Consider the following 25,174-nt stretch of genomic DNA (forward strand, 5'->3'; position numbering starts at 1 on the left):
TTTCGAACTCGCTTTTATCGCTTGTTTGAACGTTTTATACGAATTTTGTACAGGAATTCGTTTTAGGTATAGAAAATGTTTTCAATAATTTGTTATTTATTTTTTAATAATTTAATATTTTATAACACAAAAATACATTTTAGTTTGAAGATTTTATCTAGCGAAACACAACGGCGAAAACCTGACTCTAATAGCATGTTTCGTTCAAAAGCTACGGTTTTTAAAAGTCTAAATTGAATCAATGACATTCCAAGGTAGAGATAAATTTAATTACCCAAGGACTAGGTCACGAATGAATGGCGTTCGGCGATAAGGGACCTTTAAACCGATAAGATAACGGAGCACCTCATTCATTCATTCATTCATACTTTATCTCTTTAAATGTTTAAAAACCTACCTCACTTATTGTTGCTATTATGTCAATATTCGCAATGCTGCCATTTTTGACTCGGTTTTCCGTTTGAGGTCGGGTTTGCGGCATTGTATTTTTCTAAAAAATATATTTAATTTGGTGTGCCTATCAACCTATGCTTACCTTGCAGATTTTCTTATGATACTTGAGAAGGTGTACTAGAACAAATTTCTTTTAACAAATCATCACTAAATAATGTCTTAAAATAATATTTTCTATTTACCATCGTGATGGAAAAAGTCCGCAATAAACCTTTGAACAACATTAACTCACCAACAATGAATTTCAATCAAAGAATATTTTATAACCAGTGAATTTGTCTACTCATGCTGCTCCACAGTGTTTAAATAAATACCCAAGAAATAATCAAATTTATGATTTTTGATTAAGTAATGCAGTTTCTTGAACTTAACAAATTCAACCGATCGATAGCTTAAATTAAAGCCTGTAATTTTAAAACAATCATCGTAAAACCTTATGAAAATAGTTTTATGTTGGTTGTTCACCTTGCGTTTGTTTGAAACTCGTCCGATTTTAATAACAATAGTTTAAATGAAAGGCGGTATTTCACTGGTTCAAGCTTCTTAGACCAAAATATATAGGATTATATAATTATAACTGGTTGAATAATAATAAATTGAAGTAAGAATTTGAAAATAAATCAAATTCATGTTTTTGTTCGGTTAATGCGGCATATAAATACGAGTATATGCCGATGATTGGTGTAAAATCTGTGCGTGCATCCCTTCAACTAGAGACCTCAATCATGAAAGTCGGTCTTGTACAAGAGCCAAACTAACCCGGAAAAGAAAAACCAATTTTTTTAATATATGAAATTCACTTCAATGTTTGACATATTTTCATTCTGATCGGTACAGGCTTGTTCTGGCGTGGGTTTTCGTTATTTATTTGTGTTGTGCCAATAATTTACTTCTCTCAAATTTTTACCTTTTCTTAAACAACTAACGTTTGTGTCGTTCAGTTTTAGTTCAATTTTCTTAGTTTCAGTTTTTCATCAACATAAACTAGATTTTCTTTATGGCATTATATTCTTTTTTCTGTTGTTTTGCTTTGAACTCTATATCTAAAATAAATATGTTTAACTAATATCCCTGTTGGAATAAATAAATCTGTTCTTACTGACTATAACAGATTTTTTTTTACTGTTGACTATCATTAAGTTTAATTCACACTGGGGCAGGTCAATATAGCTGTTCGAGGTTTGATGGAGAATATCAGTAATGTTGATATTGGGAAACTCAAACTACGGAAAATGTAGTAAATGAAACTATGCCATTTAATCTAAAATAATTATTGTTCTAATATATTGATGAAGGGATTCAAAGTCCACCTTGAACGTAACTTTTTTAATCAAGTCATAAAAAAAAATCGACGATAGAAATAATTTATAACTTGCCACTAGTAAACTAAGCTTTCAGCATTCAGTAAAAATCAAATACATAACACATTGGAACCTCTCTAAAAGAAGCTTCACGATTATTCTCTCTCAAATCCTAATTCAAACAAAGTCGAAGAATACATTTTGTCACTCCAAAACGTCTCTTTTACATTCTAAAAAATCACATGAGTAATTCTAGAAGGGAGAGTGTGTCCCCAGGCGCACCCCCGGGGTTCCAACACCACTCTGTCAAACACTCCGTCATAACTGTTTTGTTTTAATTAAAGAATCACCTCCCTTCCTGAAGATCTTTGTCGCAGCTATCTCCTTAATTAACTACTATTAAGAATCACGTAGCGACCAACTCCTTCGCTAAATTACCTCCTTCAGCTTACACGGTGTTGAGATAGCGTTTGTTCTTTAGAGACTCTTAATTTTTGTTTTACACCGGTTAAACGCTTAAGAGGGTGGCTTATTTATGAACTCCTTAATTTTGTCTGAGGAATTTCTTTTGAAAAAACGTTCTTTATGGAATTCTCTATGAATTGTGTTTAAAATGGTGTTTTTGTTGTTGGTGTGTTATTTTTGAGAAGCATGTGTGGATAAAAATTCTCTCTATGTGGTATGTACGTACAGTATTTAATTTTATATACCATGCAATTTAAACATAACGTGAAAATGATGTAGACTCCTTTTTCCACACAGGGTTCATCTTTCATTATAAATAATTTGTTTTGCTAATATTTTGTAATAAATTTATTTTCATTAAATTCAACACAATAAATACAATACCCCCAAATTTGTTTAAATGAAACTACAAGCTAATGCTAAGTATTACTTGTTTTCTTTTGTATAAATGAGCAATATAAAAAAAATAATGGGTTTATCTATTACATCCTGTTCATCGATTACCTAATGTTTTGTTTCTTATGGCATACCAAAGAGCTCAGGGCCTTGAATAGTCCATCTCGCGATTCACACACAAAAAACTACAACAAAACGTGAAAACACGATACAAAACATGGACGAATTTAATCCTAGATTTACTTCTACATAATTATCGGTAGAACGGGGCCGTTCCGTGACGACCTCACCAGGATAACTAATTTTTTCAACGGTATAATATTTAATAACTGCTACATATTTTAACAGTTACTTACAGTAATTTTTGTTTCAAACACTGCAATTTAACTGTGACTTTTAATCATCACAATAAGTATAGGCAGTTGAAAGTTTCTCAGTTTATACTCCGTACCAAAGCTCGTCTGTATAACACTGTCTCGGGGGTGCAGTGGTTCACCTCCAGGGACAGATCTGAGCTTCCTCAGTCATCAACGTACAAATGCGTTTTATATTGCATCTTCAACATTTGAATTCTCTATTCTCGGCACAACTGCACAGCAGAGACACGGAACGACCCAGGCGGAAGAGATGAAAAATAATTCCTATGAAGTTGGAGATTCTAAGACATTTCCTTTGGATTTTGAATTTATATTTTTCTTGAATCTGTACATCCCATAACACATTGTTAAGATGAATTACGTCTGGTAAAAGATGTTTGTGGTTAAGAACCAATTCGAGTGTTAGGTTTCTGTAATGAAGTTTTCCTAGATTACTACTTCCAACTGTCCTTAAGTACATCCGAGTAAGTACAATTGTAAAAATACACATTTGGGCCACACTTAGATGGAGGTACATGATTTTATCTGTATATTGCAATTTGTAGTTTATAAAATACACTTCCGTTTACGCATATTAGGTTTTTACAAAGCACCTTTTAAATACTCGAATAGATGAAATTCTTATGCAAAACATCGTCGTACAGTGGGTAACATTCGTGCTTCATTATGTACCTTCAATATATACGATCATTTCTTAATACTTCATTCCGTTTTTGCATGAATATTCGAAGCATCCGAGCTGTTTAATAATCTAACCTATACCCTAGTAAGTAATTAACACATACGTAAAACCAACGTCTTAAGCGGTTTAGCCAACATGTTATAAGTGTTCTTTCGTACACACAGAACAACAATCTCATGTTTAAATCCATCCATGACTGATTAACTATACTAAAATAAAGATTTCTCGACGTATTATCTCAAACTACACCGAAACAACACTTTAGCAGATTTTCCAAACAATTGACAGAACAACTGTGCACATAATCAGAACAAATGTCCATTTAAACGTTTTCCTCCTTTACCATTGACACTACCATACTAACATGGATTATAACGCCAAACACACCCATTTCGTCACTATTATTGGCAGACTCTCCCCACAACTGCATTACACATGAACCACTGATCTCTGGTACCATTACCGTTAGAATCTTCAATTGAATTATGGTAAACCACCGGATCGATCGACCTTATCGCAATAGGCAATAAGGGCGAGAATCGCTTGCGGTGGCGATAGCATCTTGATGGCACGCGCTCTAATGGACACATCTACCAGGTTTCATTGAAAAAGTGGCGTCCCCTCGGCGATTACCATCTTTATGACGACGATGTCCGTTGTGTCTGGTAAGCTGATGCTTCGTGGCGCCGATTTCTGAATCAAGGAAAGATCCATTCTGGTGGGTGTGGAATCTTTTTACTGCGGATTTTACTTGTTCACTTACAGCAGCATTTGAAACACAATGCGATCCACGAACCAAACTCTTTCATAGTGACTCATGTAACTCATGAGCCTTGATTCCCAACAAGCATAGGTATGAATGGTTAAGTAATCATGACGTGCAGCAAGTTAATTACGTAACTACCTACATCTTTTGATAAGGAACCAGCGTTGACATCCCACTCATCTTTGGGTTATCTTATCCTTAAAATATACAGGCTGGTAATAGCATCGTAACATAGTTCGGTAGCTATTAAAGATATTAGATAGGACTAGTGTTCGCCTCAATCAGAAAGTTTTAGCTCAATCCTGAGAAGCTTTTTAATGGTTTCGAACTGGGCCCAGCTGTTCTTGACCACTGGGGTTTTTAATAACGAAACAGCTGATCGAAACCAGTAACAAATCCACACACCATCTTATTTAACTCCATTATACCAGCATGTGCTCGCTGCATTATACACCCTTGCTTCATACATGTTTAGCCTAAGAGTACGTCACTTTCTCAAAGAAATGAATTGAACTGTGAACTAAAATAACCTCTATCATGCAATATAACGCCTCACCACCATCCCAGTAGGTATGGGGCGTACAGTCGGTATTTACGACTATAGACCAGCTGAGTAATGTGGGGCAAGGGCATATTGGGCCTAAGCAAACCTATAACGGCACGCTGACGTCGCCTATACGACCCGGCGCTGTCGTACATTCGTGTTCAGCCTAACCAAACATGTGTCCTGTCTTGGTAGTGTTTGTACTGTCCTTGCTGGCCGCCTTGTAATAAGATCTGTGTTTATGGGGTGTTTAGTGTAAGGCGGGTCCTACGCCTTCGTTTATTTTGCAGTAGTACGTTTCAGAAATGACATAACATGCATTGATTTATGATTATCATGGATCAGCTGATGATGATCTTAAGGAACGTGCCTATTGTAAAGCTTTACTCCATTTGGTGAATGTTTCATGTTCGGTTCGCCTACTTTGATGCTCTTTAGCTATAATGCCTGAGTAAAAGATTTACAGATCTTTTCCCATGTTGTAGTAACTTTACAATGAGTTAAGTAACAACAAATAAATATAAAAACATACTTCATTCTCGCGTTACAACGTAGATTTTACTCTGAAAACAATTTCTTTTTTCATAGACTGAACAGAATTGATCCGAATGGGACGCATATGATTTGAAAAAGTTTATGCTCCTTCCATCCACAAAGGTTAGAAAATACAAGCGTTTAGCTCATCTACCAACCATCTTACAAATCAATCAAAATTCAAATCCACCGTTTTTCTTAAAATAACTTTTCATTGCTTCTAGTAAAGGAAGTTCGCCAAATAATAATGGATGAGAAACATTGTTTTGTATTTTGTTTGGATATGTGTTTCTACAGCTCAAGTTGAGCTCCAAACTCTTGGTTTATCATGTTGTTGAAAATCGTCAATAATTAACAAGATTTGAACCTAGACCTACAGAATAGGAAACCTTCCTCTAGCTAGATAAACCACACATCAAACCTCCGCATATTGTTACAGTACCATGAGAGTGAATTTGTCTACAAACACAACATAACACAATAAATAACCTTGCCCAGTGTCAGCCGAACTTTGCCACTCATGTCGCACAGCTGTACAACAGCGTGTATTACCCGGTATCAGCGTACGGCAGTAATGTGTAGTAATGTGCCATTACTCACGACCAGATTAGCGGACCGATAAATTATCCAAAACAGCGGTAATATGAAACATGACGCACCTGTTGCTTGACGTACGGCCTGTGGTCGCCGAGGGACGGTTAATTTACGTATACAAACACGCAGCAGGCCGACGTGAGGGGAGTTTTGAGAAAAAAAGGTTAAAGAAAGGGGGGTGTTTAAAATAAGGATGGTTGCAAAAAAATACAGGTGAAAAACTACACTTTGTTTGCAGGAATACACTTTTCCATAGTTTAATTAACATGAAATGTTGTTTAGTTGTTAATTTTGTAGAAAATGAAAAAAATGTTTAAGAAATTACCAAAAAGATTTACAACTGTTTGTTGATGATGACTTTTGTTGATTTCGGCTATTTTAGGGTGAGTAATATGCGTTCGCGTTATATAGTTTGTTTGTATAGGAACCAACGAGGTATTTAGTTAAATCGCTCAAAACAATAAACATTCGTGTTTTAAAATCCTCCTCTCTGTTGAAAAAGTCTCAGAAAGTTAAACCACACCCATAAGGTTTGTCATAAAACTGTTTATTTACAAGAATTCGTCAATTTTAAGTGCTAAGCCTACTGTTATAGCTAACACAGCGTTAAAGGTACCCTTCTTCTAAAATTACCACCCTGACTTTTTATGTATAGAAAAGATATCCATCCAAGGCGTAGTTGATTACACTAAACACATAGCAAGACTAATTGAAAGCATTGACAAATTAGAAAAACACCAACAATTTAGTTTTTTATTGACTTTGACCAAACAATTTCCTGTCCAGTAATTATTCAAAGTAACCTGTCGGAGGTTGGATGTATTATCACATCACAGACACTGTCTGAGCCCAGCGTAGCCTGGGGGACCAGACAACTCACTTACCTAGGGTCCACACTAACAGACTTAGGCTGGCTGGTTATAAAACGTTCATTATCAAACACAGACTTGGGTGGAACCTACAGAACCACATCTGAATATTGTACGTGTACATTGAATATTATATCACACAAAGTATAGTACACAAAACATGACTCTGTAGCCAAATGGCAGTTTAAAACTTTTCAGTTTCAATAATTTAATTTTGCTTTTGAAAACGAACACTGTACCCCCTTGGCTGGGGTCAGATAATAACTTCATACAATAGATATTTTGGTGTCCAGCATGATTAAAAACAGATATACTGATTTTTGTTAGTTGAACTGGGCTGAATAAAAATAAATCTAAAAACTAAATGTTTCGGGAAAGAACAATAACAAATTACAATGAATTACCAAGATTTTCTTACATATAAAAGTGAAAAACACTAACAAAAATCTTGTAAAATGTTACATTACTTTCATACGAGTAAAACACATAATCTATAGTAGAACCTCGATAGCAGTGGGGACGACCAACAAAGGGGTCTGGGTTTGAATAAAGGTTAATTTCTTGTAGAGGTTTACTATAACATTTGATTAAGGGTAATATAAAATCAAATGGGTTTAAAAAATGAAATTTGTGTTCTAGGTTGACTTGTTATTAGATTTCTATGTATTATAAATGTGTTTGTCCATGTCCTTTATACATTACCAAACCGTCATTCTGACTGCCTTAACATTGAAAGGTTCACATTTGGGGGAGGTATTTTTATCTTATTTCTGATTTCGAAATCCCTGGTACATAGAAATCGCTATTTGTTAAATTATAGTTGTTGAACTTCTCATATTGAACTTTAATTACAAACTCCACTCTATTAGTTCCCATGACTTCCACTTCCCACTAATCGTGTTAACCATCAAAGGTCGATCTCAAAGTCCAGCAGGTAGAGATGGAGTGGTGTTAGTTCTAATCGAAGCTGAAATGGATAGCCGTATAAATTGAACAAAGGGTTTGCGAGGAATGTCCGGTTCAGACAAACTGCAGTGGCCGACCGCAGGCCTACCAACTCACTAATCACCCGCACAAATTGTCCCTAACTTATCTCTCTCTCCCGTCCAGCGTGCCGGCTGCAAATCTTGCGGCGACCGCTGATTTATCTTTCATAAGGGACTGACCGCGGTCTGGGCTGTTACATGCATCACTGGCGCGCGGGCGAAGGGGTGCATCATGTGTTTAAGAAGGTTATAATTTATAGTCTAACTAGTTAGTTTGAGGTTGTGATTTATTTGCTTGAATTAGTGTGTTTAATGTTCTAATTAAATTCTCTCTAGGTACTTGCAAGGTAACATGAAAAATTTGTTACTTTCCTTATGGGTGTTGTGTTATAATTTGTACAGAATAAAATAAACTTAAGCTGAAGGTGATTTTCATCTATGTTTGTTTGGAGTTGATCCAAACCTTTTTTTATCACGAGATCTTTTAGAAATCATTTATCCGACCTGGAGGACGTCAAAGTTCGAATAATAGGTGTTAATAGGTAACAACAAAATGAATCGGAAAGTATTTGAAATAATTTTATTGATTGTTTGATTTTTTATAAACAAATATTAGAACAAGAATATTTGTAAAGAAAGTGCATGTTTTTTATGTCTTATGAATGTCAAGACTCTAAGAGTTAAATACTGTATAAATTAAGTACTGCAAAGTAGTTGCAAATATACAATTATTTGTAAAATCTTCACCACTATATACACCACAATTTGCATAAATAATACAGTTTCAATCTTTTAAAACAAAATTTCAAAACCTCATCGTAGTTTTACCTACTCTGTTCTATTCAAACACTATTCTGCAAAGACCACACGTATCCATGACATGTACGATGCGGCTTATCTCCAGGGCCACACTTGTCAATCGCACATTCGCAAACCAGATCACAACGCACACCGAGTAATTCCCATCTCCCGCCACAATTATGCACAGTGACAACTTAAAACACCTAATTTCCCGCGCAAACACGTCACGCAGCGGATTAACGCTAAACCAACACGCCGCTGACGCCCTACTAGATACGAAATTAATCGGGTTTACTATTCCAGTATTCCGGGGAGGGCTTGTGCCAATACGGGTCAGATTGGCCAGATTTGACACGTATTTACCCACCTCGGAAGATCAATATTTTTTGATCAATTAGTGCGGCGACATAGGGGCCAACTTTATGTGGCGGTGCGGGTATGTGCAATCAATGGACTAATTGAGTGCAGTGAAAGACCCCGCTTGACCGCACACACACATACACACACACAGAACGAGCTAGCTAATTAGTAGGCGAGTCTTCTCTCATATACATTGTGCTACAAGAGTGCGGTGAAACCTGTGATGCAGGAACAGCTGTGGTTTTTGGATCATGGTGTGAGTATTCCTTTCTATTTTGGATTTTTGTGAAATTTTCTTCGTGTAATGTTTAAAAAAATTTCTAACATGAAGAATTACATATTCACATGTTTATTTAGAATGAAAAATGTTTTAAAGCATTTTATAATGACTTGGGGAAATTGATACAGTATTGTTAGGGCTTACTAGTAGTAGGTATATGGGAAAAAACGCAGCCTTTATCCAAAATAAGGTTAGGCTGAAACACACTTAGGCTGATTTACAAGTGTATGTATGCTCTTTTAAATTCAATTGTAGCTGGGTATCTGAGCTTGCATAGTTCTCACGTTTCAATAAATTGAACTTCAGTACGACACAAAAAAAGTGCTTTTTATAGTTCGAAATTTTGCACTGCTTCGTCCGTGACGATTGACTCTAAAAAATAACACTGAATAAAATATAAACCGATTTTAGTCAAGTCTTGTTTAGTCACTAAAACTCATCATTCACAATAAAACACACTTTGGAAATGCGGTACCGAAAAATATTTTACAGTTATGTAAACAATATATTCACGATCAACTCTCTCCACCACCAACTTCGCCCTAATGGCCCGCGAGTGCTCCAGTCTAAGATAATGTCCCAGCAATAAGCCGCGATGCTCAGCCAGTCCAGATGTCGGCTAATCGCTGCCAACTGTTTGCCCAGAGTTGCTCAGGTTTTTGGGCCAAGTTTCGTCGCCCCCGGTCCCGCTCATATTGTCTAGATATTGCTCAAGTTGCGACATTACATTGATCACTTAGTTTGTGTCTCGCTCGGGGCTTGTGTCACTTTATCCCCCTCACCCCCTCACCCCCATCACCCCCGGGCCACGCTAGGGTCTTTATTTGGACACTCCATTTTTATAGATCATAACAGGCGTGATAAATGACTCGCCCAGGAGCTGATTCTTCGGTTTTTTCTTCCTTATGAACCGATCACTCAGTCTTTAGGCCTTGGGGTCGTAAATTGTTTGGTCTTGATGGTGTTTGAGAAAGCTATTTAGGATTAGGTAAAAGATTTATTGTAGATTATGTTGGAACTTAATATAATATAGTTTTGTAGAAGTTTTGTTTGAATCGTTACAAATTAATCCAAATTAAAGATTTAGTCAAAATATACATGTAGAATGAAATGCATGAATATTAACGGATAGTTTGGCAACAAAATGTGTTACGTCTTTCATTGGTTCTTATTGGATGTGGGGCACTACCGCACTACCTAACTATACTAAGTTTATAAGATATTTCATCGAAGAGCTCTTTAATTAAGTCCTATTTTCAGTATTTAGCCCAAGTTTGTCAACGTCTGTGACATGTTTTGCTACTTTTTATACGGAAAATATTGAAACGCCAATTTGATCAGGAATTTCTCAACCAAAGGGTTAACCAGTTAGGCCCGATTTCACCAAATTCTCGCTAACGATGGTTTAGTTAAACTTCGGTTAAAACTAACCGATGATTTAAACTACAGTTAAGGAAATCTGGTTTCACCAACGAAAACGCGTCAAAACTAACGCTGGTTTTATAAACGAGAGTTTAGAGTAAAATCCAGGTGGCAGTGGCAGTGAACTGTCATAATACCGGGCTGTTACGGGAGCAAGTAAACATAACCTAGAAAATAAATCAGTGTTTATGAGGAGGTGAAAACAAAACTGGAGACAGCAAGCTTACAGGATTCTGAGCAAAATAACAACAGAAAGCAAGAATAAATACCAAAACAATTAACATAAGTAAATAAAGGCAAAGCAATGTTGATCAAATATATTCGAGGAACAAATTGGTTGAGTTTTGTGGTCGAGTCAAGACTCATCACATCCAATCCAACTTTTTACAGGGATGTTAAATATTCTGTTTGTTCACTTTCACTATAACCAGTTTGGTACATTTTTGAAGTAGTGAAAAAAAACTGGAGTAAAAAAATACAAGAACGAGACACAATATAGATAACACCAAAATAATTATTTTGTATAAAATACTAGCAGAATAATGACAATTTAGGTTTAGATTTTGGTTTACTTACGTCTGACCGAACGCAAAACAATTGTTTGAACGTTGGTTAGGGTTACCCAAAGTCGGGAGAAGGAAAGGGAGCCTATTTTTCGTACAATGAAATAATAAATTTGATAATGTTGGTAGAAGAGCCGGGACGCTCTTTTTAGCCGGGATAAAAGAGTACGGCTCTTGATCGCCAATCAGTTCAATGCGGTCGCTGATCACAGATATACACCTTAACTAAAAGCCTTGTGGGATAACCTATTATAGCAACGCACTATGTCGGATAGCCTAAACACAAACCACTACAGTGGTTTGTATTCATTTCCTAAAGAAAAAGGCTAAATGTTTTGATAGTTCATATCTAATAATAAAATCAATTTCATCTTTGTTATTAAAATCATTAACCCTTTCTCTTATCCATCTAGTTAGGCGAACAACATAGGCTACTCTTCATTGCCATCTTACTTTCAAAAGCTTATTCGTACCGTATTCTCTTCTACCATTTCGCCTTTCCATATAAACTTTAAACTTAAAGCCAGCTGGTATTTACTTAACGAAAGATTAAAGAAGTTAACCGGTCAAAATTGGGCAGTTAATTATTTAACGACGGTTTAGTCTAAACTAGCGCTAACTGCGAGTGGTGAAATCCGATTTCGTCAGTTAAGAGCTAACTGCAGTTAGAGCAAGGCTTAACGGTGGTTTTAAAAGTTTGGTGAAATCGGGCCTTAATAATCTAACGAACAACAACAAAAGGGGTTTTCTGTGCTTAAAATATAGTTGCATTGTTGGAATGAAAAACGCGACGCCGTGTAAGTCGTGATACCACACTAGTGCTGTACCCACATTGCATCAGGTAAATATCAGGCGCCGTCAGTATTTAACCCATTGATCTGTCTTGAAACTGTCCTAAACCTGTTTCAGATTTTGCTTTTAATAATTTGAGAGATTAAGCTTGCTAAGATTGCTAAGCTAGATTAGTGGAAAATATTATTTCCTATGTCCGGGTGGAATTAACGTGAAATAATTCTAAATTAGATAAAATAGAAACGAAGTTCGGTCGTTAAAACAGAATAGTTATACTTTTATATTTATAATTAAAACTATAATTATTTGTTGTTGTTTTAATATACACCATCTTGGTGTACTTAACCAACTTAAAAGATATTTGATCGTAGTTCACTGATCTATTTCTAGGCTAATACTTGGCCAATAGTAGCCATTTATGACCAAAGAGTTATGTTCATATTGTACAAATTGTATTCAAACTGCAAATTAATCAGTTTAAAATAGCTTATCAAATGTCACCTACACGAAACAGACATGTTTTCAGTAATTAAAATATAATTGAAGTTCTACTTCCATAATGCAATGTACTGTAAGTCACAAAACATTGTTAGGTCTAAATACAAACTGAGATGTTAACAGTGCTCTTTATACCAACGTTGTTTACATTAACAATTCTAATATGCGTGTACCATGTTTGTAGACCTATGTTTGCCATTGAATAGCCTGAATACCTCTAAAACAGGATACATGAATATCAAGATCAATATGTTAATATCACATATGAATAAACACAGGGAGAGACTTGCGAGTCCCTTCCGGCCAAACACGGACTCAACACAGGCTCCTTCCTTTGTCCCTCCGTTAAACAATTGTGTTAACTTTAAGCTGCTGTTTGAGATAGTTTTGACTTAAAAGATTGCAGCTTCGATAGTATTGATAGTATAAAAATTTGAGAGAAACATTATATACTAGGCTATTTTTTTATTTACATAGTGGAAGTGGACTTTGCCAACCAGACAGACGGTCAAATGACTATTGTCTTTTGTGCATAAAAATAATACAATCTGTAAATTTGTAAACGATTCAGAAAAATAAAGCACTGTTGTCTATCTATCTATCTATCTATCTATAAAAATTTGATATAATAAAAAATTACATGTGTAAAAATTATCTGCAACTATGAACCTGCCGTTTGAACTATAAGTTTTAGATTTGTTTAACGTTTTGCTACGCATACAGTAAGGCCAAGTTAAAGTTTATCAACTAAAGAATACTTCCAGGTATCGTCATAAATTTTGTCTTGATTCATTTGAAAACGCATTCTTCATAAGCCCATTTTCTACTACAATTTGCAAGCATTACACGTAAGTTATTTGTTAGCGTAGTGCTTGATTTATGACAAGAGAAAAAGTCGTTATCGAATTAACTGTCAACAATTAATCAACCGATTTATGCAAGGTTTTAAAGATTGTTACTATAATTTACACATCCTACTAATATTATAAATGAGAAAGTTTGGATGTATGGATGTATGGATGTAAGGATGGATGTATGGATGTATGGATGTATGGATGTATGTTTGTGACAAGTGAACGCGAAAAATACTGGTCGGATTGGGCTGAAATTTGGCATGATGATAGCTCACATTCCCGATTAACATATAGGCATATTCTTATTTCAAAAATCCTTTCGGGCTCCGCCCCAGTGGCTCTGGAGTTTCCCATGTTAACCTTATGAGAAATGAAATTATTGAATCTTAACAGCTGTTTCAATTAAACAAGTTGGTTCTGTTCTGTGATGTTCAATAGCATTAAAGTTACAAAAATTACCAACAGGGTGCAGCACTATTAGTTCTTTTACATTTATGACAACAGCTAATTTGCAACAAAAAGGTGAGTGAGCGTAGCGAACGAACTTCAACCTGGAGGCGAGTTAGCGTAGCGAACGAGCTAACCTGAAGGCAAGTGAGCGCAGCGAACGAGCTCCAACCTAAAGGTGAGTGAGCGTAGCGAACGAGCTCCAACCTAAAGGTGAGTGAGCGTAGCGAACAAACTTCAACCAGGACGTGATTGAGCCATGCGAACGAGATAATCTTGAAAATTAAGAAGTTAAACGGGGCAAAGCCCGCGGGTTACAGCTAGTTATTTATAACTTAAAGACTGCGATAAAAAAAACTAAACGATATCTATTAGACACATAAAGACTTCGTTATTTAAAACTATAGGCCTAAAGAGTTATTTTTCGTATTGCATTTTTCCAGGATAATGGTAAAATGTAACGACTATCATGATAACTATCAAATATGTACCCTAAAAATATCCCCAACATTCGCACTTAATGTGTAGTACCACAGGAAGAGAAATAAAACAAAAATCTAAAATTAGAATACAAGTTCGCCAGTATGACATGCAGGGAGTGTGTGGTCCAAGTGGGCTTCAGTTACCACAGAATTACCCGCATCTGCTGGACGTCTCGCCACAGACTGCTGAACACCGAGCTGGTTACGATTTAACGATTAAACCTACGATACGGTTCAAATATAATTTTCCACGCACAAGTTACGAAATTTTGGGCGTCAACCATTTCGTCAAATAGAATTCACTGGCCGAGGTTTCACCTTCTATGTGAAGTGAAAATTTTCATTTTTAGGCAGTATATTCGATTAAAATACTAAAAACTTTCAACTCGATTTACATTCAATCAACGTCGAAAACCAAGCTTTTAAAATTTTATTTGCGGGTTAAAGCTTTCCCATAGCGATTTCGATAGTATGTTATTCAGTACGGCCCTTCTATAAATATTTTGGGATAGGGTTTCCAGCAAAAAGGACCTGAAGAACAACGAATCACAGACGAAAAGCAAGCTGTATTGTAAACGCTATCTAGCCACATAAATCCTTTCTAATTTAAAACAAAATTAAATATTTATCGTATTGAAGCACTCAAATGGCATCACACAACTGTTAGGGATTCACAAGTTTTGTTCCAGGATGATGGTAAAATGTAAAATGGAATGAATGACTATCCTAATGATATTTGTAGATTCAATTAACAGGAACAGATATCGAAAATACACTGCATCGAGAAATGGGCACCTCTAACATGTCCAATGCGTTATGCAACTGAACATAAGCGTCCTGTTGTTGGAAATACATTACGACCACTCTTCGTTTCCTTAAGTTTATAACCAAACTCTTGAAAGTAGAACCAATTAATTTACCATTATTCCCCAAAGAACTCATAAAGAAATTATATCTCAACGGGGTTTTACGGGGGCTTTTATGGGGTAAAAGATTATTTTTTCATTTTGACCCTTAAAAAACAACATTTTCTAATTTATCTCTAGACCTATTAAAAGAGCTTAAAATAACAAATAATTTAGTATATCAAAATGTTTTCGTTCAATTATTGGTAACGGAGAAAATTCAAAAGATTTTAAATTTAAAATTTCCATCTTATTCTTATGGAGAATATTGTAAAATGTTGTAGATTGCTTTTTTATGGATATATTTTTATCAAACTTGGCAAATTTATACTAAGCTATTAATATTTTACATTAAAAAAAAAGATTTTATTAGTTTCCTTGTAGCAAACCTAGGTACTCGTTAAAACTAATGTTTATTAAATAGATTTGATTGAAAATCAATTCAGAAAAATGGAAGTTCACTTACTCGGCAGGTTTTCTGCGGCGGGGGTATTTTATATTAAATATTGCGTATTGATCTATTACAGTAGCTCAATGATAGCATCTTGGCCAAGTAATGTTACTGAGTCATAACCGTTCTTGAACTCAAAATTACAAATCCAAAACATAAAACATGTTTGCACAAATCAAATAACCGAACCCCATTGCAAGAGAAGCAAAACCTCAGGGCGAAGGCGGGGTCAAAAGTCTTCACAAAGGCGACCGCTGACCACATCAGAAGATATAAATACAAGTGTCAATACAACGAGCTGGAGCCGCAGCCCGCAGGCGAGACAAGACATGGATGGAACGAGTGAACCGCCTTGTGCACCGCCTCTTTGTAACATTCCCACTTTGTCCCAAGTATTCCCGCATTCTCCACTCGTCAAAGCATTAATTTACCCCGGTTATTTCCCGGTAATTAGTTAAATATGTTAAGATCGAGCCGAGATTCCCCGCATTGTTCAGGTGTTTGATTAATGTTTCTATGTTGTGGTTGTGCGCAGTCCGGCCCTTTAATTAATTAAGACTTGCGACTTGGAAAGGCATCAAGTTGGCGATGACGACGGTTGTTTAGCCTTTGTGTGTAATTTACGTGTTCGGTTACATTACCTTGCCTGTCTTGTTGACCGTGATTCGCGTGGGCGATGTGTAGTGAACGTTCTTAAAATGTTGATGTATGTTCAGTACAATCTCATGATATCATGGTATTAAAATATTTAATCACTATTAATACACTTTTTGCAAAGGTCTGTTATCTATTAACGACGAATTTTCGTTCGACGTTTAATACTATGTAGATTAAATTAAAATTACAGGGGTGTATTTCTACTTGCTCCCCATACAAATCTGAATCGTGTTGGTGGCATGAATTTAATCTTGGCGTTACGTTCCCGCAACATTTTCTGTATGCTTGTAGAAATACGGTGAAGCAAATTCACAAAATGTCACATACATTCATGGACCAAAATAAAATACGAGTAACTATGTAATGATTACATGGTGAAAGAGTTTTTATGAAAGTGTGTTATATTACCTATACAATTAATATAGTTTAGGTCTCCAATCCTTACTTAAATTACTTGCTGCCAAAACTTATCAATCGTACGTCGAAAAATTCATAAGATGCAACCAATCTGTTATACGAGTACATCCTAAAGTCTATAGTCAAGTTGTTTGTATTTCACCATATAAAAAAATCTTTCACCTTCAAAAGATGAAGTCTATACTAAACTTGGACAACATAACTATTATGTTAATCTTTAAACTCAACCCTAACGTAATCCGAGGGCGTTAGACATCCAAGTTGTGCACATTCGTGTGATTACTGCTAAACGTGGCCGAGAGATAATAAGCGGTAATCTTGGCGGGAACGTGCTAAATACCGCGGGTAATTGCGTGTAAATAGCCGAGAGAGACGGGCCTAACCTGCTCTAATTGGGGCTTGATAACGGACTATTGGATTACCAACGGGCTGACTTGTGACCCGCCCTGTAAACATCGCAGGTAAACCTTGTTTAAGTAATGGTTTTGAAATTGTTCGATTCATTTAGATTATAGACTTTACAAATAATCGTGTCATCAACTACTTGGTGATATTTTTTTTTCGGTCGTCACGAAGATTACAATAGTAAATGAGTTCTATTGAATTAAACCATGTATAATATAGGTGAATAAATTGGACATTGAATTAATTTTGCAGTAATACATTCGCAAGGATGCTTGATATGTTCTTTTCTTACTTTTGATTTCGTTGTTTCTTCAAAGAACACAAGGTTATTATTTATATATCTTGTGGTACTACAGAATTAGAAATGGGATATTTCATTACTAGAACAGAATGTGGCATTTTCCGGTGCCCGTACAGTTTTCCGAACACAGGAAAACCAAGTATGAGTGTTTGAAAATAACTTTCTGTACGAGTTATGAACGGTTCATCACTACTCAAAAATACACACATACAGAAAACGTATCGAGGTAGTATTAAAATAGTTTTAGACCAGTCTTTACCGTTTCAAATATACTTCACAACGTTTATATACAATAATATACATAATAATAATAACAATAATAATATACAATAATATACAATAATATACAATAATAATAATAATAATAATAATAACAATAATATACAATAATAAACGTTAACATACAACACATATGGTTTCATGATTATAGATTTTTTAGATAAATATATTAATAAATACTTCGTCACTTACACTTTAATTATTGACATAACATTTGGTAATTTGTAGTCTACCAATTTCTAAGGTTTCTATATTTCTCTTCTTATCTTTCTAATGATTTCTCTGGCGAAATGTGATCAGTTACATCTGAAGCTGTTTTCATCAAATTGTCATGAATTTTAGACATACTTTGAGCAATTTCAAACACGCACTATGCTAAAACACAACAAAACAAACTTATGCTTGTTTCTGTATACATTTAGATTGTTTAACAATGAAAACAGCTGATCTAAATCATTAAAATAAACCGAAACAAATCAATAGCACGCGTAGTGGATAAATGGAGAACTAATCGAGAGTGAGGGAAATTAGCTGATCGTTTTTCCCGCGCTCTAAATTAGAGCGGATACTTTCTTTGATATCAGCTGTTATTGAAAAAAAATTACTTTCGTTACGGAGTGATGATAATAGTATTGTGTCAATGCAGTTTTAATCTTTGAGTCGGACTTATTCCTAAAAGTGAACCTTAGATAGGGAAGAGGGATCTTGTACGATTCAAGTCTTGTTAAAACATAAATACGTGATGTTTCTAAATAAATAAAAACGTATACTTGCTCGTAATCAATGTTAAGTCTCTAGTAAAATTGTCTTGCATCACTCGTGTTTAATATATTATTTAAATAAAACAAACCCCCCACAACTTTAACATAGTCTACTTTAAAGACCTTATAGTCAACAATTTTATGTAATTACGTTTAAAAAGGGTTTACAAACATAGCTCATTCTTCCTTCTCTCGTGTTCCATTTTGGTTATAATAGTCGTGGCTGTAAAACTATTCCGAGTGCATAATATTTATTTCAGCATAAACTGTCGACAGAAATAGTGCAAATTATAACCTGTTTATACTTTCAAGCGTATCCATAGGTTTCATTTATTTCATTAATTCAAGTGAGCAAATCGGTCACCACCACATAAGTGTGTATGTAGTTATGTTCGTTCCGATGGTTGTCTTTTGATACTTTGTCTGTAATGTGTTGCTGAGTCGTCTGTTTGTCTGTTGCAGGGAGGATGTCCCTGGACGTCAAGTCTCAGGCCCCCAAGACTGTGACAGCCAACGGTACAACGTCCACGGGGACCCAGGAGTGTGCTGGGTGCGGCAAACACATCACTGAAAGGTACACCACTACGTAAAACCATTGACTTTGGATACTGCCTGTAGACTTATTATCCAATTGTAAAATTTGAAGCAGTATGTTTTTCGTGTTCAAAATTTGAGCTTTGTACCGTTCTACAAAACACGGAAACGGTCCCAACAGTATTAAACTTACTAAATTGCGTTCCTATCCGCTGCCTGAGGTTTGAGGGGATGACTGCAGAGACCACCAGGACGGTGGGTTTGGAACACTGTTCGGTAGGGGTAGGTGGATGCTGCCCTTAGTGATGTCTGAAGCTACACACGGGTGAGCATCTTGTAAACCTCCTGTAAGCGCTTCTGCTTATACTTCCACATCGAACAAATATACAGACTGGACCGAGGATCTCCCACATTGGCCATTAACCAACTAAGGGATGTACCACGCTAGTGGAACCATACTGAAGAGGGTAGATGTCTATCGCAACAACCACGGCTGAATTCAGTCGAGAACGGATACATTTCTTGAGGACTTTTCCAACCAAACCCAACATACAGAGAGGCCCATAAGAGAAAGACAAGCTTGTCTCTCCCTTCCCCTTCCCCACGAGCACAAGCCTAGATATTTTCCAGTACACGAGAAGCATCCCCTCGGCCAAGTAGACATTGTATGTGATCAAAGGAACCAAGGGATTGTTAGATAAAGCCTTTTTGAGGACCTCACCTGGTTCCCAATCAGGTGTTGGAACCTTGTTGCTTTTCAAGAAGAGAATGGCCGTCTCCAACTCCCAAAGACTGAAGAGTGCGACGTCGTCCACCCTCCCGAACTCCCACAATGGGTGCAGTGGGAGAGGGCCAAGTCAAAGATAAGAAGAATACTTGGTCTTTGAGAAAGTTGGGAGCAAGAAGGATATCCCAACCCCTGTTAGTCGCCTCTTACGACAAGCCGGTGAAGGCTGCGTCCTATTCTAACCCGGGAAACCGCACGGGGATGACGGAAATGTTCATTACAACAAACTAACAGCTGAATTGATGAAGTGTGATGTATGACTACATTCGGGATATCAGGGGAAAATGCGGTGTATTTTTTCCAACCCACCTTAAAAATCCAAAACACAGACTTTAAATTGTTGAACTGAAAAACGTACCTATATTTCCTACAATAGTCATCTCGTGATAAATTCACTTCTTTATAGCTATTCACATTTTGCTATTCACCTTATTTATATACTTGAGTAGGCTTTAGTTCTACAACTGCGTATTGCATTCAGTTTATTGACAATATCCTTTTACAATCCTACCTTTCCTATTAGGAATTAAATACAAACCAATTGTTTCTCTATAGTAATATGTACACGGTGTACAACTTTTGTATTCGTCGCAGTTACCTGACGTTTTTCAATTTATTCATTGTGTTAAAATTGATTGGAGATGACCACAGCCACCTAGCCCAGCCCAGTACAAACTACAGAGTCGTGACACAGAAGGCTGAGCGTCGCGGCGCTGGCCAGGTCACGTGCCGATGTTTGCCGCGTTATTTACCACTTTTATCGCTTCTGGCGCGCTTGATATTTCGGTGTACATTGCACATTGTACACACATCGCCGTCGCTATCGTATATTCGGATGATGTAAAGCTATTTTATACCTTTGATTTTACTTTTGCACAGAATCGTTCCCGTTTTACTAAACGGTTTTGAGTTTACGTGTGGAAATTAAATCGCCATTGTGTACATAAATTCTCTGTGAAATCGCGAATGAGTTTCTATTGTACATGCGCTCTTTTTTTCTATTTTCTTAGTTGTACTGATTACAAAGCAGGCAAGTTTCCCATGATTTTGAAATGCTTGGAGGCTTGTTGTTTTCGATGTACAAAGAACAATGATACAAAAATTTCCGTTATTGTTTACATAATAAAACAATTTGAAACCTTAAAAAATTTGGATTTTTTACATTTTGTATACACTATGAACCTTTGGATAATCCCTACTACAACAGTTTAATTCCTTCGTCCTTCTTGGGTTTCCTTTCATTGATCGAGCAAAATCATTGACTTTTGGATGTTGCATGAGACATCCCATATATATGGACCAGCTTTAGTCAGTTACATTATTTAAAAAAAGCACTTATTATTCAACTTATTACTCGTTTGAGCTTATTATTTCAACAAACCACTAACAGAGTATGCTAAGTATACAATAATACTTTCCTCCTTATTTTATTATTGTGATAGTTTATGTGAGATCAAATATGCTAGAGCTTACGAAAAGCAAAACTGGTCGCATCTTTAACATTGGTAAGGAATGCCTAATGCCTATACTGTGTATTATGTAACATGTACCCTGACCCTCCGTCTACCTCCCAAGGTAGATGATAATAAATAACTTAGTCGTCAATGGTTGTCCAATGGGTCATTCTAGTCAATGGTTTCATGCCTGGGCCAGCTCCATCTAGCGGAGGCTTTGGAGACAGGTTCCAGCACACAGACTATAATATTGCTATGCATAGCCAAAGATACCTAATGGTTCCCTACTGTCCGCAGGTTCCTACTGAAGGCTCTAGACCTGTACTGGCACGAGGACTGTCTCAAGTGTGGTTGCTGCGACTGTAGGATGGGAGAGGTCGGATCAACTCTGTACATCAAAGATACCTAATGGTACCCTACTGTCCGCAGGTTCCTACTGAAGGCTCTAGACCTGTACTGGCACGAGGACTGTCTCAAGTGTGGCTGTTGCGACTGTAGGTTGGGAGAGGTCGGCTCAACTCTGTACACAAAAGCGAACCTGATCCTGTGCAAGAGGGACTACTTAAGGTAAACTTTCAATCTGCTTGGTTTTAGAAACTCGATTAATGATGGTATACCTGTGTATTTTTTGCGAATTTCTAAGTAGCAAAGTAGGACGGATGTGTATTTTGGTAATTGTTTTTGTACAAGGTTAAATTCTGTTCATAAACGGTTTAATTTTATTAATGCTTAGAGTTTTGACCCTAGGCTTCAAGAAAGGTATTGGAATCGGGACTTTTGCACCCTTTGAATTTGGGATGCAAAGTATAAAAACACTTAATCTTTTGCACTTTTAATTTTGGGTTTATGTTGTTTAACTACCAATTTGTAAAGTTTTGAAACATAATATAAATTTTATTTTCTTTATTTCCTTTACACGTTATACATTTAATGGACTTCAAACGTAAAACATAATTAAGTACCAAAATATTAAGTGTGCTGCTTTTTATGATACGCGTAGGTAAAGTCTTGAAAAGTTCAATCCCCCCCTCAGTCTCAAAACATCATAGGCTAAACACTATGCTATACATAAATGATCAACATTTCATATATATAATACAGTTTAATCCGCAACTATTCCCGAGGCAGTGGCACGCCACCATCAGCTGATTGACCCACGTGATGTTGGCAGAGCACGATCGCAAACACTAACTTGGTTTTAATTCTCGTTCGATATCGGTAATTGGTCGTCGCTACTTTAGTGAATTGGCTCGTCGTAATTAAGAGCTATTGGCTCGATATTTATCTGGGACGCTGCGATGTTTGCTCTGGCAAACTTACGATATTGATATAAAGATGGCGGTTCCCTCTCTAAACAGTGGGAGCCTTAGAGACAACAGTTGGCAATCCTGCTCGTGCAGAAGTTTGGCCAAGGTATTAGCGATGAGATGTTGTTATAAGGTTTGTTCGGTATTTACATTTTGTGAATTTTAGTTTTTTTTTCTTTGTGAGAAAAAGAATAGTTGTAATCGAGGAAATCAGAAGTACATGTTTTATTCGTCCGCTATTTTATGAAAGAAAATTGTCCCAATTGATTAAAATATTATTGCATCGTTATCAACATGTTTTTGGATATATTACCACATTGTATTTTTAATACAGTGACGTTTAATTTTGCCATCCATTAAAAATTAGACATAGCCAATATGACGAGTTTAAATTTAGTCTAGGTGGAGTAACACGTGTGTCTTCTAAATTACGGTAACATCTGTCTTTCATACGGATATCATTCTAGGAGCTACCTTATAAAGGGGAAAAATTTACTAAATTATAGTTTTTAGATTTAGTTAGCATAACAAATGGCTCAGTATGGCGAGAAATTTTGTTCTTTTTACGGGCCAGATGTGTCTTTTCAACCCTCACTCATTTTAAAGTATTATAATTATTAAATATCAGTTTCGTGTCAAAAGTAAGTAGTCACTTTAGGTCCTGGTGATGGGCGTCCATTGAGTCAGACAAACCGTTTAATCACTTGTACTTAAAAAAATAACTTATAAAAAGTCTTCGAACCGCTGCTATAGTTCTAGCTTACAATTGTAGATTTAAAAAGTAGGAAATTGTAAACAACAATTGATACATTGCAAACTACAATTTGTCATTTATTCTCAACAACAAACACTCAGAACTAAACGAAAATCATTTTTGAAGAAAATAAAAACATATGAAAAATTGAATGTCCTTTGACGTCGTTCTATTTTAATGATGATTTCTTGCAAATTTCTGGAGCCTTTCTTCTAGTATTTGGTGATCTATTTATAAGATAAATTGGCAGTATAAACTTGCTTAGCTTGCCGTTGAAAGTCTGCAGTGAACACACAATAGTTTAAATCGTATTTGCAGCTGAAGTTCTTCATCCATGAAGTTAATTATCCTGGAATATTTTAACTGGGTTTCAGCTTTTTGCCATACGATTTCTCGTGGCATATACACAATTAATTTATCAAACGTTTGTTCTGTCAGGTTGTTCGGCAGCACCGGCTACTGTGCTGCATGTTCAAAAGTGATCCCGGCCTTCGAGATGGTGATGCGGGCGCGCAACAACGTGTATCACCTTGAGTGTTTTGCCTGTCAACAATGTAATCACAGGTCAGTCAATTGTTACTACTCAGTTTTCAGTTTTATGTATGAAACAGAAAATGTTCAATGGGTGTATGGTTTAAAAATTGGTTGTAGATAGCTGGATGAGATCAATGAGTCTACTGACTGATGTAGTAAAGCATGTATTGATTAATCCAATAGACAGTTGTTATGAATAATTGATTATAACCGTTATATTCAGGATTAAGAAATGGACGATTTCAATTATGATTGATTATTAATTATTACTAGTGTCCCTGTTGCTCGAATTCGAGCAATTGTTAAGAATTACAGGCGCTATTTTAAAACGAATAACAGTCATAATTTCTTATGACTAAAAGATTTGATTAAAGATTATTGAAATACTGAAGATGTACATAACAGATCGATATGATCAATATTTCTTGTAAATACCTTATAATTTTTCAAAAGCTGATCTTGTTTTTAGTGTTTTCAACAAATAGACTTATTCATAGCCGCATTAGGTTGTCCATAATAACGATTATACATTCTAAAAAAACACATTTTTTTCTCTTTCTTCTCCTTGGTGGTGTTCTATGACTTTCCTATGTTTCCATAGTTTGCAAATCGGCTCTTTCAATGATTACTAAGAAATACAGCACAGTGTTAATTCAGTTTTCTTTTTAGTCTATCAATTTATCCAGGCTCTCTCGCTTTTTTCCATTGTAATATTTACGCTAAACCAAATTCAAATAGTAAATATTTCATTTAAACCAAGTCAGTAAATGTTTGTAGCAAACTGTTAAATTAGCAAACTTATTGACTGTTTACAATTAACATATGTTATTCTCCTCACTTTAAATTTCTGACAACAGCTGGAGTTTCATAACAATTTTTGTTTCCCATGTTAATCTTATGGATAAATAAGAAACTTTAAAGGGCCCTAGGGCCTCACTCTCTAAAGATTTCCCTAAAAAGAAGGTTTCCTGCACAATTTCACGTTACGCTCTTTCCAATGACACCAAAAACATGTCAATCGGTTCAGTAGTTTCGGAGGAGTAATTGTATAAAAAAACCTGCTTGCGTATTAAATAAGTATAGATTGATTGATTATTGATTATCAATTAATTACGATTGAACTCCGCAATGCGTGATGAGGTTCAAAGCTAGATGCCAAATA

General features: G+C 35.9%; 1 protein-coding gene across 1 annotated transcript in view; it reads left to right on the forward strand.

Moving 5' to 3' along the window:
* The window catches only part of LOC128997517 (LIM domain only protein 3-like), an 85,397-nt gene extending 60,900 nt beyond the window's left edge, over positions 1-24,497 (forward strand). The window contains exons 4-7 of the mRNA XM_054423157.1: positions 19,105-19,216; positions 21,847-21,984; positions 23,917-24,042; positions 24,482-24,497. Coding sequence (XP_054279132.1) covers positions 19,105-19,216; positions 21,847-21,984; positions 23,917-24,042; positions 24,482-24,497 — 392 coding nt within the window. The remainder of the gene's footprint in view (positions 1-19,104; positions 19,217-21,846; positions 21,985-23,916; positions 24,043-24,481) is intronic.
* The last annotated feature ends 677 nt before the right edge of the window (positions 24,498-25,174 follow it).

This window comes from Macrosteles quadrilineatus, unplaced genomic scaffold (genome assembly GCF_028750875.1).
Source record: "Macrosteles quadrilineatus isolate MER2022 unplaced genomic scaffold, UCM_ALF_1.0 Scaffold_6__1_contigs__length_79288215, whole genome shotgun sequence".
Classification (NCBI taxonomy): domain Eukaryota; kingdom Metazoa; phylum Arthropoda; class Insecta; order Hemiptera; family Cicadellidae; genus Macrosteles; species Macrosteles quadrilineatus.